Source organism: Raphanus sativus, chromosome 5 (genome assembly GCF_000801105.2).
Source record: "Raphanus sativus cultivar WK10039 chromosome 5, ASM80110v3, whole genome shotgun sequence".
Classification (NCBI taxonomy): Eukaryota; Viridiplantae; Streptophyta; class Magnoliopsida; order Brassicales; family Brassicaceae; genus Raphanus; species Raphanus sativus.
Genome location: NC_079515.1, coordinates 31,317,900 through 31,335,055, shown reverse-complemented (window position 1 = coordinate 31,335,055; position 17,156 = coordinate 31,317,900). Strand labels below are relative to the sequence as shown.

Here is a 17,156-nt window from a genome sequence, read left to right as displayed (position 1 = left end):
TCAATAAACCAAAAATATAATGTAAAAACAAAAACCAAAAACTACAAACAATGAAAGTTAAATGAAAAAAAAACTGGGTCTTCTCCTTCATAAAGCATTTAGGCAACGATTACTGTAATCGGGGTAGGAAAAATTTTAAATATAACCCCCTCCATTGACAAGATACGTCTTCCACTCATTAACCACTGCAAGTTGATTTTCATTTCTCACATTTTTAAATGCTAAAGTAACCTATATATACGTAATTATAGGGAATACGAAATGTTTGATTATAAACTTTATTGGATAGAGATACAACATATAAGAATATTATGTGAAAACAAACTAAAAGAAGATTAAAATATTTTAGTCAAAAGAAAAAGATTCAAATATAAAAGAAAATGAAGGAAAACGTTAACAGAGAGGAGATCGTTGAGGAATGCCTTTGCGCCGATTGATGCAGGTTGAGATATCGTCAGGATCCTCCGAAACTGCTTTATAACTATTAGCCGATTTGGCACAGAAGCAGAAACCGGTTCGCTTTTTTCTAACGACGTGGGTGGTGGTCGCAGCGTCTCTTAGTTCGGAGGAAGTCGACGACCAGCTCATGGACTCATCTCCATCCACGACCGTTGATCGTGGAGTCTCGTAGGCAGCCATATCATCATCTGCTAGTAAATCTTGTGGGATGATGTAGTCTGGACCTAGGGTAAGAGAGTGACATGGCTTCAGAAATGGAGTAATGTCCCCGTAACTTCTCATCACGAACTCCACCTACACGTATATAAAAATGGATGTAAGAATATCATAAATAAATACATAGGGTAAGAATACCATTAGATTTTATTCATGTATTAAAAATAAATACATAGTTCAAAGACAAGATTTAAAAATCCAAAGATATGTAAATAACTATTTCGTTGTCCGAGAATTTTTCGAAATCTTTTGACAAACATTTTGTTAAAAAAAAATCTCATATTTGGAAACTACAAAAATTCGGATTTAAAACATTTCAGCGGATGGTCCCTGTACTTTAGTTTAGTCACAAAATGTTGTAGATCATTTCAAAAATAAAAAAGTGGTAGATAATCAAATAAGTAAAATCAGTTCAGGAAAGATCAGCTTTTCCACTCATGCATAGAAGTGAATAAACTCATTTTTTCAGAAAACGAATAAACTCTAAAGGCAGACTGACATACTTAATGTTTACATAAGTATATGTATATATACACGTCAATACATGTATCAAAACTATACAGTTTTGTGATGTGAGAATCGGATAAAAAGCAGAACCAAGTCGAATATGTATTTTGTAGGACTAAAGGTAATGAAATAACCTTACAACCCAAGGAGCAATGGATAAAGGGTTCCTGAAGACTTCGGTCACATGAAGTGCAATAGTTGCCAGCTCCTTTGAATTGTCTATTTTGTGGTCTCTTCTTGATGAACACCACTTTTGCGCTATTTATTGTATAAGCCTGTCAACAGTTTACCAGCAAATGAATTTCTATATAAATATATGTATATATATCTGTATTGAGACTAAGAATACGTTACTTACTTGAACGTTAGAGCAGTCGATGAGTTTCTGAAGATCTTCAAGCCGAACAACATCGTGATACACATAGCGGCGAACCTGAAGGAGTCTGTGATATCTATGTGAGGGTACACAGTGAGGGCATAGACTGATGCAACAATCAAGACAACACACGTTCTTCTCGTTCTTCTTTGCCGTCTCATGGTACGGACATCCCACGAAGAATTTCTCTGCGTAAAGCGCATCCAACCATGCGGGTTTCTGAATTCCCTAACACACACCGTTTACACAATTTATCATTATTTAAGTAGACAAAAATACAATTTCATACCACAATTCGGTTGCTTCTTATATCCATATTTGTATCTATAGAACGTACCAATGATTCTACACATTTACAAGGTGTCGAGGTGAACATTAAGCCACAATTATGAGGGAATGGGTATGATTACTCAGAATCGTATAGTTAAGTAACGGAGTTTAAAGTGAGAGATTTAACACTTAAGCTGGTACCAAATTGAACAAAAAGAGTACAGAAAGTTAACCTACCATGAGGACACAAGTCAAAGTAACAAAGCTTTGGGAGATGGAATTTTGGCCACTACTCACTACAAAGAGTAATATTAGGAAGAGAAACAGGTCAGTGGGGTTTGAGATGGTAGGATTTATGGAGGATCACAAGAGAGAGAGAAAATTTTCATATTTAATTATTCCTCGAAAATGTAACTCTTTTTACACATTTTAAATTTGGTTTTGTTGTTTATTAGTGTTGGTGAGATGAGAGAAAAAGGACGAGAGAGAGAGGGGAACGTGGGAGCTGTTTCCGTGTCTCCTACTTTTAGCATATATTTATTTGGTCATTTCCTTGGCTTGAGAGCTCAATTAGGTTAAACCCTCCTTGAAGAAGCTGCTCTGCTTCCATTTTATAATTCATCATTTTATCTTATAGTTCTTTTTTTCTTATAATATAGTTCTTCCTTTTAAGATCTAGCAAATAGAGGAGATAAGTGGATGACTCTTCCAATTAGGTGTTTTAGGACTTGTTTTGATAATCATTAGCCAAAATGTAAAACTAATGTAAAACTACTTTCCCTTCCGTTTCTAAAATGTGTTTAAAATAAATTGTTTCAAAAGTTATATATATATATATATATATATATATATATATCAATTTTAAAATGTAACTTCGATCAACTTTTCTTTTGTGAAAATTTTAAGACATTTGAAGTGTAACATACGGAATATGAATTATCATTTATTTTATATATAGAATAATCTTTTTGTCAACTATATATAGAATAATCTATTTGTGTTTTGTTCATAAATCTATTTTTTATCTTAATATAAAGTAAAACTCAACTTTTTTTTTTTTAAACACTCAATTGTATTAACTAAATAGAATGAACCTTTCGGGATGGTCTTTGTAAACTTAACTTAAGGTACGGTGGATTTGATAAACATTGAATATTGATGGACGAGTCAAATTATTGCCTAGTAAAAATATTACAATATGTATTAGTGTTCTAAATAGAAGCTATGAACCTAGTTGGGCTAAAGAAAAATAATGAACTAAATAGACCTCTGTTTTGCAATCCTTAAACTTTTAACTAGTAACAATATAGTACTGTACATGTTAATGAAAAATAGATACGAATGTAACACTATATATGTATTCATTTGCTTAAGTATGCTTAAATTTTGTAAATTTTTTTTTGAACATTAAAAATTTTATACATATGGTACTAGTATTTCTCTATGCATGTAAATTACCTAGGGTACTGTTATCCGTTAAAACCTCATATATTTTAGTTCAACCAATTTATATTCATGGAAACGTACCCACCGTCAAATTCTTAGTAAATTTTATATTTAAATCACTTGTTTTATGCCTGATAAAATAATATATCGGTCTAATAGGAGTAGAAATGTACAGAGCATATGGTTAATAATAATGTTAGTAATTTATTAGTTACAATAACCAAGGAGAAAACATCAAGAAAAAGATTCGTCTGCCTTATGCCAACTTGTTCTATTTTATTGGCATGAACGTCTAAAAATGGTACTGGAAAAATGACGTCTGAATGGTACTTCTTGTATTGGCAGACAATTATATTTAATATGTGACCGTATTAAATTAGAATGAATGTTTTAACGAAATTAGGAAGATTAATTTGCTGTATATATTTTAAATATTATTTAAAATTATTATTCTACTTATAATATTTTAACCATCGGTTCTGCAATAATTATCGATACTAGAGCAGAAATTACAAAACAATTATCGACATAAACATGATCGTCACTTTAGCATTTATTTATATTTTACGATTCAAATACATTTAGATTTTATATTCTTCTTTCATATGAATCGTAGTATATCTATTAGATAGTATAATTTTGGGTTATCTACAAAATAATACAGTAGCAAAATCATAAATAAGTGAAAGTTATTGTACATGATATCATGATATTTGATTTAAGAACACGTAGTAATAACCCAATTTATATATGATTTTGTCATCCTTTTATTTTTGACAATAGATCTCCCTACAAAAATTATCATATGGTGATTCGTTGTCCTGGACATTAAACTCTGTCCAAAATCATTCTATGGTTTGATTGATTCTTTGTTAGTTTGCCGCGACGAGTTTTTCTTAAAACTATCTCTAACCATGTTTCATCTTTACTTTTTCTTCATTTTAAAGAAAGCTTTATTTTATCTTGATTCAACATAAAGTAATGAATGTGTTACCTTACAACAGCAGCAACCTCAAAGACTACACGGCCTTGATCAGTTCCATAGCTGATCAGAACAATCTGAAGAGCACAAAGGAATAATTTGTTGTGGTCAGAGGGAAACCAAAGTTAAAGAGTCAAGTATAGACACCATTTCACTCGTTCACCCGACAACATGGAGCTTGATAATCGATTCAAATTGGTTTGTGGTGATGGTGTTTTGAGAGACATCGGAAACATTTTCCTACTCATCCACAATGGATTAGTTCGAGCACCACAATGGCATATAAGTTTCTTGGACGATCTAACGGACTATTGCTTCTCTCTGTGAGTTCTAAGTCAAGAACAGATGTTGATACAATGAGAAAGGAGCCGTGTGTCTTAATTATTGTTTTAAAAAAGCACACTTCAATAGAGCATCTAAGACACGTGAAGGGTTTTGAACATTTTGTGTTTGAGCTTGGATTTTAATATTTATTTTGGATTTTCAGTCTGATTTTTTGGTGTTTATTTGGATATTTGAATTCTCCAGATACTTCAATTTCGGTTGGTAAAACTTTTGGGTTCAGGTTTATTTTATACTAATCTATGGAATCAATTCGGATCCAGGTTTTTGCCCATGCCCAAGTTCTGAGCATTTTAAAAAATTCTGGCCAAAAGAAAAATTAGATACGATACTAAGCTTATAAAAATAATCTCATAAAATCAGTTTCTGCAAGCAAATCATACTAATACTAATTTAAGTGAGTACCATACCAACCCATATTGGCCCTGCAACTAACTCCCACGAGTATTATTCGTTTTTATCTACAAACTCTTTTTTCTACATCAACCAGAATCCTGAGATGCATCCAACATGACCAGGTACTCATTTATAGCTTCGACCTCCTTGTCAAGATTGATATCATAAGCCGACAAAGCGTCAACCTTTGCAATCTCTTCTGCTATATTTCCTTCTACCTCAACGTCCCGCCCTTCCTCCTCACCATCTGCTGTATCTCCTTCTAACTCAGGGTCCTGCTCTTCCTCCTCACCATTGGGTTCAATCTCATCCGCTGTATCATCTTCCATCTCAGAGTCCCCCGTCTCGGTACCAACTGCATTGTTGGTGCTGCTTGTTGCACCGCCATTTGCTGTAAAAGCAGAACCTGAGGCAGAGGCGGTTCCCGCGTTTGCTGCTGGTAAAGATAGTAGCCTTTGGATTATATCTTCTCGTCTGCCACCAACCTCCAAAGCAGACCTTGCTGCAGCGCCAAAGTAGAGATGCAATGAGATATAGTGTAATTCTTGACGTTGGCAAATAATAAGAGAACTGAAGAAACAAAATCGAGATGGGAAAAAGTACCTTGTCCTCGTTCAAAGCCCATTGAAACAAGTTCGTCAACTGTTATGCCTACTTGTTGTTCTTGACGTTTTCTTTTCCTCGATTCAATATAAACCTGAATACTCGAATTAACTTCTGGGCTTGTAAGTGCATCAAGGGCTTTCTGAAAATCGTTCTCATGTCTCCGGAGGGATTCAGCTGCAAGATCCCTTGCATATCTGCAAAGGCGAGCGTTTATGTCATACACTGATGTTTTTTTAAAACATATGAAACGTTTAAACACCAAAGCCAATAGCTACACTTTCAAAAGCTAACCACTCCTATTAAATATAAAGGGAGTCTTAAAGGGCGCTCTAATAGTGATTTACCCTTTTTGGAACTTTTCTCCAATGCGTTTAAAAGTACTATTTTCACATACTATAAAGTAGATGTATATGTTGATCAAAAAAAAAAAAAAGTAGATGTATATAAAACGGTAGATCTATTTATAGTGCAATTCTTACCCAATCAAGACGAGCCTGTCAAGCATCTGCATATCAACAGCTTTATTCATGGGTGTCACTCCATATGTCTTCTGCTCACTGAAATATTAGCTCTAGTTTGGTTATTTAGTTAAAGATAACATATAACAAGTATAATTTTTGGTTGTAAAAAACCATACAGTATCTCCTTTTGTCTCTGGAGATTGTCCTTGTACTGTTGAACTCTTTTGGCCCTCTCTTCAATGAGGAAATTGACAGAAGTCGCAATATCCTTATTGTTCAGTCGCAAAGCTCTCTTAGCATCCTTCTCCTGGAAGCCCATACCCATAACTACGGACAGCATTTCATCGGGTATTTGTAGCTGCATCACAGTCCACAACAACAATATTAACTCCAGTAACAATTAACAGTAACTACGGTATGTATACACCACTCACTGACCTGCAACAGTTTTGCATGGGCGGACTTGAGAGCATTCAAAGCTTTATCATTTTGACCAGTGTGATATGCCACCACACCTTCTAGCAACTCCAGTCTCACATATCTAGTCAGTAGAAACAACAAATCTTGTTAAAACACAGATCTATTACTCTGTATAATGATAACAACAACAGGATATAAAATGAAACCGAGGCTCACAGTGCTAATTCTGGACATAGACCAGCCTGAAGGAGTCTGACACGAGAGAGGTCCTTGCCATGAGCACGCTCGAGCCCTTTCCTTGCTTTCTCTAGCCGAAAGCCAGCATCTGCCAAGCATTTGACGTCCTGGAGCAAGAAATAGCACCACACAATGTCGATTTCCATTATAGGGATGTTGTCAACAAGCTCGAGAATCTTGGGATCACAGAGCAAGAAAGATTCCTACAAATCACCACAAAAAAACGAATCAGAACCCACATTAAAAAAAAAATAATAATAACTGCAGCAAGAAGTCGCAAGTCACCACCTCTGCCATGGCAAGAACTTCAAGTGCATCAACATACATGTCCGTCTCTATTAAACTCTTTGCCTTAGCATGCAACATAAGACCCATCATTGCAGCACTGTGGATAAAAAAACGGATTTAATTAGCAAGAAAGTTAGTTACTGGTTTCAACCTGATATTGAGTAATAATAATACCTCTGATCAGTCTCTGTTCCAAACTTGACTTGCTGCCCTCCCTGATCCTCCAGCTCTATGTTATAATCTTCCATCGGTAACGAACCATCCGCGTGTCTCTTCGATAAAGCTGTAGCTGCAGCTCTGTACAAAAAAAACCAAATCATAATCACAATTTTGAAAAAAACCCTAAAATTCAATCAAGTTTCAGATGATCAGATTAGGACTCACTTGAGACGGGAGAGACGTCTTGACCTTTCTTCCTCAGCGATGATCGCCTTGCCTTCATCTGGCGCTGCACCTCGGCTGGAGAGGATCTTCGAGTTTTCCTTGATACCTAATTGGGCAAGGGTCTTAGTATTGTCGTCTTTGAGGATTTTTCCGGCGCAGATTAGTTTGATCGATTCAGGATCGAGGCCCGATCGTTTAGCTACTTCGTCTCTGAGCATGGTGAGAGTCCAGCTCTCGAGTTCCACCTCTAAGATGCCTCCCCATGTCCCCGCGACCTTGAGTTTCGTCGTCATAATTGAGTGAGTCGCCTTTCTGTATGTGATTAGGTTTTTTTGAGAGTTTGTATAAGTTTCTTTTAGATTAAGTGCGTATTTATATACGGTTTGTTTTGCTAGCCTAGGGGTTAAATATGTATTTACATTTATATAACGAGATATTATAAAACTTAATCCCCAAGTTAGAAGTTTGGCCGAAAAGCCCTTCCAATTCTTCTCTTTATCAGAACCAACCCAAATTGTACGACAAAGGTAATCCTAGAATTGAATAAGTCAACATTTTCTTTTGTCATCAGATTTTACTAATTAATTAAATAAAAATAACAAGAAAGAATCTTTAAGTTGTTGGAGATTTAAAATTTTTGAAGAATTACAAAATATCTTCAATATATTTTAGATTTTGATTTCGCTCATTTATTCATTAGATTCCATAAGATGATATTATTTGAAATCAATTTAAAATACAACTTTTTAAAAAGTTGAATAACACTAAATTTTTAAAATTAAATTTAAATAATTATCCGAATATTAGTAAATTTTATTTAGGTTTAAACTTTATTAAAATACCTACATAATTAAATAGAATTTTATACTTTTAGGTATGTAACTATGATGTGTTTAATCCATTTTCATCCATTGTAGTGTATGATCTCGATGTTTGCATTCGTTTCTTTCAACATTGGTGTATAAACTTGATGTTTTAAATTCATTTTGGAGTTTTAGTTAGAATTACATTCATCGAAATTTTCCATTAATTTTGTGTGGGTTTAGATATTCTGGAGATTTGGAAGATTTCTTTTTAATCAAACGATCTGGAAGGGTTTGCAGCGGATTAACAACCACCGTTGCTGATAAGCTAGCAAGCAAAATCTGTATACGTTAACCAAGCAATAGCAATTTCTCAAGCTTATCAGTAAAAACAGTAACTCACGAACCTTTTTTCATACAGGTTCAGATCTTCGCCAAGTTTCTAAGAGCCTATAGCCGTAATCCGTTAAATAAAACCATCATCCCTACCTAGATCAAACAAACTGTGACCAAAGACATTCTCTAGTTCATCTTCTAAAACAATAAACTGCATATCGAAACGGGCGTACACAATTTACAAGATCAGGCTAGAAAGGAAAGCATACATTTCACAAACCAAACATACCTTCTCTAGTCCACCTATTAAGCCAGAAACTAACTGCATACTGAAATGGGACTTACACAATTTACAAATTATCAGTTCCTCTTAGACGAAGTCACGCGGCTCAGATTCTCTGCAATAGCATCTCTGATCCTGCTCGACCCAATATACGCTTCTCCTCCAGACCTCCTCGTCTCCTCCTCATACTCTTCACTATCATCACGAGCCACCACCGCCCATTCGTCCTGTAAATCATCGTCTCCAGAATCCACCAGAAAATTATGCAGCAAGCAGCCAGTAGTCACGACAAACGGCAAAAACTCGACCATCTCCGGTTTCCACTTCCTGTCAAGAATCCGCCACCGAGCTCGAACCTTAGCAAACACAACTCCAACGGTACGCAACGCAGTGCGAGCCACGTTGTTGAATTCGGAACGATCTTCTTCTTCTTCTTCCTCACTATAAGGAGTCACAAGCCACGGCAACAAAGGAAGACGAGGATCTCCAAGAATGTAACGAGGCACCGGTGTATCTCCGAGTTTGCACGGAGCTCCTCCGTTCAAGAAGCTTCTAGATTCCTCCTCCTCCTCCGCCATGGAGGAGAAAAGCTTGGTCTGCCGGAAGATAGCTTCCGGTTTCATCGTCCCCGGCCATCCAGCCGAGATATCCGCGAATCTCCCGGCGGAATCAACAACCGCCTGAACGATAATCGACCCGAGAAGCTCTCCGTCTACGTCGAATCTCCCGAATCCTAGCACGCCGCAGCAGTTGGGGAGCAATCGAGGCGAATAATCGGGCTTGGGATCGTCGAGTTTTCCCAATTTCTCGTGCACGAGCTTGCAGACGGTGAAGAAAGCGCGGGAAGCGGTTGAGACGGAGTCGAACCCGAACCGGTTAGCGAGAGAGGTGTAGGAAGCGTTGTGAGCGAGGCGGAAGATGGTAGCCGCGAGCGAGGACGAAGGAAGCGGCGTAGAATCGGAGGAGTCGGAGGAGAGGATGGAGAGGAGTTTGAAGAAAGTTGGCTTCGACATTCGGAAACAGAGATGCCAGCGAGGATCGTCGTTTTCTGATGCGGAGTTTACGAAGCGGTGGAACCACGCGGGAGTGGAGGAGTGGGAAGGAGGAGGAGCGATTGGGAGAGATGAGAGGAGAGATTCGAGGCGGAGAGACTGGGATGGAGGGAGGAGGAGATCGTTGGTTTGGAGGAAGGAACGGGTCGCGGCGGCGGCGGAAGAGAGACGGCGGAGCAGTGGGTCACTCAGAAGGAGTTTTTGGGGTTTGTTTGTTGGGTTTCTGTGGGGTTTTCGTTTTTTGGAATTCACAAGTAATGATGCATCATGAGTTTCACTTGCAGGGGATTTCATGGTGGCGGATGACTTTCCGGCGGCGGCGACCATTGCTTCTGGAAAACAGTGAGATGGGATCAAGTTGGAACTTTGAAAGGTTAGCAGTTTTACCCAAAGATAGACCGAACTAGTTTGAGTAACCGGGTTTTTGGTTTAGCTTCGGTTCAAGATAATTTTTTCTGAAAATCTGAATAGTTAATGTTATGTTGAACCGAAGCTAACACTATTAACTAACGTGAAACTACTTTTTAAATAGACAATTAATCTTATTTAACCCATAAATATTAAATTAAAATACACGGTATGAAAATACACGTCTAACTACATTCATATTCGATGATATGTTTTATACTATACAGAAAATTTCTTGCAACTTTGTTTTTCTCAAAAACAATCACTTCGAACGAAACGATCCTATGAAATCCATATGTCTTTTATTTAATCCATAAAAGTTAAACAAATATATGTGGAGATGCCAGAAAAACTTTTGTTATAACTAAAATAAATCATTTACACAAATTTTAAAATAAATTATGTAGAAAATTTCTCAAATAGAATGAAGTTTTAAAAAGGAATAATCCCCTAGTTTATATTTGAGAAGTAATTTGCCACATGTCTTCTCTACAATAGTTTTCACACAAAAAATTGTGACGTGGCTATTAAGATTGATGACATGTCATATAGTTAAATATGACATGGATAATTACATTTAATGCTGGTATATATTTTTGGAAATTTTTTTAGAATATGGCAATAACTCATATATTACATTTAATATTGATTTATATTTTGGTAAACTTTGTAGAATATGGTAATAACTCATAAATCATCACTAAAATAAATATATTCAAATATGACATTTTGAATTTCGAAATATTATATAATTTTACTTTTATAATTATAAAATTTTATTATCTAAATTTTCTAAATTTTCTGAATTTTTTTAAAAAAATTAAACCGTAATATCATTAGTTTCTTTAGATATCTACAAATTATATAAATATTTTTGATAACTATACAATTTTATATGATTTTTAGTAATTTTGAACAAGTTGATTTAATACATTTAACCAAATGAAATAAATATTTTTTTATCTAAGATTTTAACATTATATATATACATATATATTCTTAAATATAATTTAAAATAAAACAATATTTTCTCTTAATTTTATGCTTAATTAGTGATATTTATATTAATTATTGGTCAAAATAATAAATATATAATATTAATGAATTACATTTTAAAATATAAAATTTAACTTTTAGAAATTTATTACTACATATGGTGCAGGAAAACACATAGATTAATAATTGTGACATGCCTACTAAAATTGATGACATGTCTTATAGATTAATATGACATGGACAATTATATTTAATGTTAGTTTATATTTTTGGTAAACGTTTTACAATATGGTAATAACTCATATATTACATTTATTGTCGACTTATATTTTTGGATTTTTTTAAATATGGTAATAACTCTTAAATCATCATTAAAATAAATATATTCAATTATAGCATTTCAAATTTCGAAATATCATTTAAATTAAAAATATTTAAAAAATATATACATATTTTAAGAAAATAAAAAAAAATAAATCATAAAATCAAATTAAATCGTAAAATCATTAGTTTCTTATATATATCTACAGATTTTATAAATATTGTTTAATTTTAATTATGGACAATTATGCAATTTTACATATTTATTTAATATATTAATTAAAATAAATAGATAGAATAATCTACATAAGATTATAATTTTAAATATATACATGCACATTTTTAAATATAAAAAGAAAAGGACAAAAATAGCATCAAACTAAGTTTTTGTCACAAAATAGCATCATAAGGAGGAAAATGACCAAAATAAGTTTTATTGAAGGATAAATATGCATTTATAACCCTTGGGTTAATTAATTTACGACTTAGGGTTTAGAGTTAAAGGGTGAGGTTTTAGTAATATATTCAAATATAGTACTAAACTAAGTTTTTGTCACAAAAATATCATCATGGAGGAAAATGACCAAAATAAGTTTTATTGAAGGGTAAATATACATTTATAACCCTTGGATTAATTAATTTACGACTTAGGGTTTAGAGTTAAAGGGTGGAGTTTTAGTAATGTATTCAAATATTTAAAAATAAAAAATAACTATTAAAATTTTCAAAACAAAAGGATGCTATTTTGGTCATTTTATTTTTTGAGTGCTATTTTGTGACAAAAACTTAAAAAGTGCTATTTTGGAGATTTGCCCTAAATATAATTCAAAATAAACAAAATTATTTTTATCTTAATTTAGTGTTCAGTTAAATCAAATTTATATTAAAATATTGATTAAGAAAAAAAATTTATAATATTAATAAAAAATTAAATATAATTTATATTTATCTATTAAAAATATTTTAAAATTCTTTTACTGCACATTGGTGCAGGAAAACACCTAGTTTTACATATATAATATACATATATTTTTTTGTCAACAAAAAAATTATTATGTATTTTGAAAGCTTGGAGCAAAATTTAGTTAGTGAATAAATTTTTTGTTGTTGATCCTCGAGACATACCTTATCTAGAGTAGAGGAAGGAGATTTCGACCGTTCTCTTCCAAACAGCGAGACTTTAGCTCTTCTTCTTCCGGAGGAATCCTCTACTCTATCGAAGAAGATATAAATATACAAAATCAAGGTAAAAGCTCTTCATTTTCCTTGTGAAATATATCTGTTAAAGATTTGTGGGGTTTAGTCGATTTAATCAAGCAGAAACGCAACACATATTGTCTTCTCCTTGTGTCTTATGCTCCTTAAATTACAACTTATTGTTCTTGATTCCTAATTTGACTTTGTTTCAGATCATGCCATCATGCGAGGCCTTCGTGGCGGTGACAATGGTGTTGATGGTGCAGCTGTTGGGGTGCAATATTGTAAAAGGGTTTCCGGAAGAAGACCTGGTGGTGAGGCTTCCTGGTCAACCAAAGGTCGGATTCCGACAATATGCTGGATATGTCAATGTGGACTCCAAAAATGGTAGGAGTCTCTTCTACTACTTTGTAGAAGCTGACAAACAACCCGACACCAAACCCTTAACCCTTTGGCTTAATGGAGGTTTGTATACTTCTTTCTTGCCCCTGTAAATTTTTTTTACCCTATCTATTGAAGATATTGGTGATTAAACTGCAGGCCCAGGTGTTCTTCAGTTGGTGGAGGAGCTTTCACTGAGTTGGGTCCTTTTTACCCAACAGGAGATGGCCGTGGCCTCCGCATTAACTCCATGTCCTGGAACAAAGCCTCCAACCTTCTTTTTGTGGAGTCTCCGGCAGGTGTAGGATGGTCTTACTCCAACACAAGCTCTGATTACAACACCGGAGACAAGACTACTGGTGAAAAATCAGCTTCTCTTTCATTTTCAGGTTTTATTAGAATTTAGAAGACTGCTGTTTCTTGACATGCTTTGTTTTTTAACAGCAAGCGATATGGTTGTCTTCTTGTTGAGATGGTTTAACAAGTTCCCAGAGTTTAAATCTCGTGACTTCTTTCTCACTGGCGAAAGCTATGCAGGTTTGTCTGCCTTTTGATAATTCTGATTCTTAGTTTGACGCTCTTATCTATTGGATGTTGGACTTACCAACTTCACTATGCTCACGTAACACGTTCTTGCAGGACATTACATACCGCAACTGGCTGATGCTATACTCACCTACAATCTACACTCAAGTGGGTTTAAGTTCAATGTCAAAGGCGTTGCGGTAAGCATTATAATCTTTACTCTCTGATTATTATTTTTTAAAATTATTTTCTGAAACAGATTGGGAATCCACTTCTGGAGCTTGGGAGGGACACTTCAGCTACGTACGAGTTCTACTGGTCGCATGGGATGATATCCGATGAAACGAGAGGCACAATCATAACCCACTGCGATTTTTCCAATCTCCATAACCTGAGCAAGGTCTGTAGTGATGCCATCAAGGAAGCCGAAACTATCAACGGATACGTCAACAGCTACGACGTTCTCCTCGACGTGTGCTACCCTTCTATCGTCCAGCAAGAGCTGAGACTCAAGCAAATGGCAACCAAGATGAGCATGGGGTGGATGTTTGCATGACTTACGAGAGAAAGTTCTATTTCAATCTCCCAGAGGTCCAACAAGCTCTTCACGCCAACCAAACTCATTTACCCTACCAATGGTCAATGTGCAGCGGCCTGTTGAATTACAGTGACGCCGACTCGAGCATCAACATGCTTCCGATTCTTAAGAGAATTATACAGAACAAAACTCCTGTTTGGATCTTCAGGTTAGAATTCTATTTCTTTTTTATCTCCTTATTCAGCAGCTTAAGCTTTTGTCGAAATTTGCAGTGGAGATCAAGATGCTGTTGTTCCACTTCTTGGTTCAAGAAGTCTCGTACTAGAACTCGCTCATCGTCTCAACTTCAGTACCACACTTCCCTATAGACCCTGGTTCCACAAAGATCAGGTGAGTTGAGTTCTCTGGTTATCCCTCTTGCCACTTGCACATTTTCTCATTCTGGTTGAAAACTTTGTGGTTGTAGGTTGGTGGGTGGGTCACCGAGTATGGAAAGCTATTGACGTTTGCAACGGTGAGAGGGGCGGCTCATATGGTGCCGTATGCGCAGCCTTCACGAGCCCTGCATATGTTCAGCAGCTTTGTGCATGGCCGGAGACTGCCAAACAACACGCATTACTCTCCCGATGATTGATTGAAGAGATATCTTGTACTAGATGAGGCAGTTATGATTAGTATCGATTTAGCTTGATGTATTCTGTTTTCTGCTTGCTCGCTGTGGAATGATCTAGAAGCAACTTGACCATGGTACGTTTACAAGGGAAACTATAGGAGAGATAATGATCTGAATGGAGACATTGTGATCTGAAAGTAAGGGTTTTTCATGACAATCGATTGCATAATGCCAAGTTCGTTAGTAACCGTATAGGTAAGCTTCCCACTGGATCCACTGCAATTGTTGACTAGATAGGCTATGTTTATCTTTACCTAGCACTTTCAGTTCACAATGTTTCTCTATATTCCAACTTTCCAGTTCAATCTTCTGAGTATTAGGTCGCTTTGCTGATCTCAAGCTATAAAGCTAATGAGACTGCAAAAAAAAAAAAAATTGTGTAATTTCATCTGTAGTTAAACTCCAAAATAACACTATTTTATCAAATCTGGTGGTTTGTTAATTGTATTAGAGCATCTTTATATGTGTAATTCTAAAAATGATTCTTAAACTTTTTTTTTCTTCTTGATTAAAAAAAAAAAATTAACCAATCAAAAAGAATAATAGAGAAGCGGAACCCACAAAAAACTTAAAACTTACCTCTTGCATAAAAGGAGAGAGGGAAAAGTTTTAACAAAAATGTGAGTCCATATGGTTAAAACTATCTCAAGAGTTACACCTATAAAGATGCTCTTACATCATAACACTGTTCACCACACCAAATATATATATATATATATATATATATATATATGTACTTATTTTAATCTTTCCTTTTATAGTATAATTAATTAATGAAAATTTATAAAAATATAATATATCCTTGTAGTTTGTACTTCTCATTTTATTTTCACTACATTAAGATATTATATTATTTGGTTAATAATATAATTAAATGTAGTTTTTACAACAATTAAGTGTAGTTATTAAATAGATACAATTGGTAACCAAAATCAATTATATTAGTATATTTTTAATAATATGATATAAATATCATACTAGTTATTAAATAGTTGAAATTTGTAACTAAATGTGAAATGTTTGAAAAAATTATATAATTGAAAAAATAATTATAAAATTTAATTAAATATTTATTTAGTATAAAATGATAATTAGCAAACTAAAATAATTTCTATTTATTATTTAGCCAATATTATTTTTAAAGCAATAATTAGCCAATATAATTTTCAAAGTGAAATTTGATGTTGTGACTATAAATGAAAAATTAAATAGATTATCAAAGCACAAAGTTTTGATGTTATTTCAACGCTAAATTTAGTGTCTGGTTGGAGTTGTAAGTTGCTCATTGAGTGCCAGAAGATTTGCAGTGAGTGTTAACGATCTCTATATTCAGAAACTTTCACATTTTCCACTATAATATTCTTTCAAACTCCAGCTCTTTTTTCTCTGCTATAATCTCTCTCACAATTAGCTACAGTATCCTTGGACATCTGTTTCATGAAAACCTTCAAGTTCTGTCTGGTTGGTTTCCTTTTGCTTTGAACAATTCAAATAAATGATTGTAAAGCTTTCAGTTGTCCAAGCAGAACATATTTCTTTTCCTATCTAAAACTCTAATATCTAAACATATTCAGAATAAATAAATGTGATAAGTGATAACTATGATTTCCCATCGTGTATTGTTTAAAAAGTGTTTTATCACATCAAAGTTAATCATTTTAACTAGGACGAGTTGGTCTGGTGGTGTACAGCTTGCGGCTACAAGTACGGCCCCGGTTCGATTCGCACTGGTTACCAGAGAATTTATATGTGGATTTGCTCTGGCGTCCGAGACCGAAGACCGTTACCTGGCCATGACCTATTTTCAGGTGTGCGTCCGCATTGGTAAGGGTTCATATGTATAAATTTTAATCAAAATTTATTTATTAAATAATAGCAATTTAAAAATTGATCTGGTATACGCACGGTTAAGGGTTGCGGGTCAAACTTACCCGCTGACCCGCCAACCCGTAGGTTTTCAATTTTGTTTTGGTTAAAAATATGACCCACCCTGGTATATTTTTAAATTGCTATTTAAATATGACCAGCCCTCTATATTTTTTGTTTTACATATTTTTTTTATAAATTTAATTTTCATATTTGTGTCTTTCTTTGTAATCATATTTGTATTTTTTGTAAGTTTATTTGTGTTTTTATTTGAAATCATATATGTGTAAAATATTTTCTTTTTAATTATTACTAAGAATTTTGATAATTATATTAAATTAGTGATATTACATAACTATACACTTGTGCCATAGCCATTTTATATAT

General features: G+C 34.3%; 4 protein-coding genes across 4 annotated transcripts; 1 reads left to right on the top strand and 3 right to left on the bottom strand.

Moving 5' to 3' along the window:
* Window positions 1-269: 269 nt before the first annotated feature.
* Window positions 270-1,874, bottom strand: LOC108861047 (protein RGF1 INDUCIBLE TRANSCRIPTION FACTOR 1). The gene is made up of 4 exons (XM_056985854.1): window positions 1,848-1,874; window positions 1,541-1,786; window positions 1,317-1,457; window positions 270-753 (listed from the first exon to the last, which is right to left on the bottom strand). The coding sequence occupies exons 1-4, from the start codon at window positions 1,872-1,874 to the stop codon at window positions 394-396; spliced, it is 774 nt and encodes a 257-aa protein (XP_056841834.1). The 3' UTR covers window positions 270-393.
* A 3,056-nt stretch (window positions 1,875-4,930) lies between these two features.
* Window positions 4,931-7,745, bottom strand: LOC108856147 (uncharacterized). The gene is made up of 9 exons (XM_018629885.2): window positions 7,391-7,745; window positions 7,181-7,303; window positions 7,007-7,103; window positions 6,698-6,921; window positions 6,500-6,602; window positions 6,238-6,419; window positions 6,080-6,157; window positions 5,598-5,794; window positions 4,931-5,496 (listed from the first exon to the last, which is right to left on the bottom strand). Exons 1-9 carry the CDS (start codon window positions 7,681-7,683, stop codon window positions 5,081-5,083), a joined length of 1,713 nt encoding a protein of 570 aa, XP_018485387.1. The 5' UTR covers window positions 7,684-7,745; the 3' UTR covers window positions 4,931-5,080.
* A 974-nt stretch (window positions 7,746-8,719) lies between these two features.
* Window positions 8,720-10,247, bottom strand: LOC108857206 (protein ALP1-like). Its single transcript, XM_018631159.2, has one exon. It carries the CDS (start codon window positions 10,189-10,191, stop codon window positions 8,890-8,892), a length of 1,302 nt encoding a protein of 433 aa, XP_018486661.1. The 5' UTR covers window positions 10,192-10,247; the 3' UTR covers window positions 8,720-8,889.
* A 2,427-nt stretch (window positions 10,248-12,674) lies between these two features.
* On the top strand, window positions 12,675-15,060 carry LOC108857061 (serine carboxypeptidase-like 42). The gene is given in 9 exon segments (XM_057011102.1): window positions 12,675-12,835; window positions 12,999-13,255; window positions 13,327-13,526; window positions 13,612-13,704; window positions 13,807-13,892; window positions 13,952-14,231; window positions 14,234-14,438; window positions 14,503-14,620; window positions 14,697-15,060. Coding segments are annotated over 8 exon segments (1,404 nt in total). The 5' UTR covers window positions 12,675-12,835; window positions 12,999-13,001; the 3' UTR covers window positions 14,865-15,060.
* The last annotated feature ends 2,096 nt before the right edge of the window (window positions 15,061-17,156 follow it).

Coding starts and splice junctions, on each gene's coding strand:
- LOC108861047 (XM_056985854.1), bottom strand. CDS start 1,874: ATGGATATAAGAAGCAACCGAATTGTG. Junction 1,787..1,847: donor TAAGAAGCAACCGAATTGTG/GTATGAAATTGT, acceptor GGTGTGTGTTAG/GGAATTCAGAAACCCGCATG. Junction 754..1,316: donor ATTGCTCCTTGGGTTGTAAG/GTTATTTCATTA, acceptor ATATACGTGTAG/GTGGAGTTCGTGATGAGAAG.
- LOC108856147 (XM_018629885.2), bottom strand. CDS start 7,683: ATGACGACGAAACTCAAGGTCGCGGGGACATGGGGAGGCATCTTAGAG. Junction 6,922..7,006: donor AAGTTCTTGCCATGGCAGAG/GTGGTGACTTGC, acceptor GGTGATTTGTAG/GAATCTTTCTTGCTCTGTGA. Junction 6,420..6,499: donor CCCATGCAAAACTGTTGCAG/GTCAGTGAGTGG, acceptor ACTGTGATGCAG/CTACAAATACCCGATGAAAT.
- LOC108857206 (XM_018631159.2), bottom strand. CDS start 10,191: ATGGTCGCCGCCGCCGGAAAGTCATCCGCCACCATGAAATCCCCTGCA.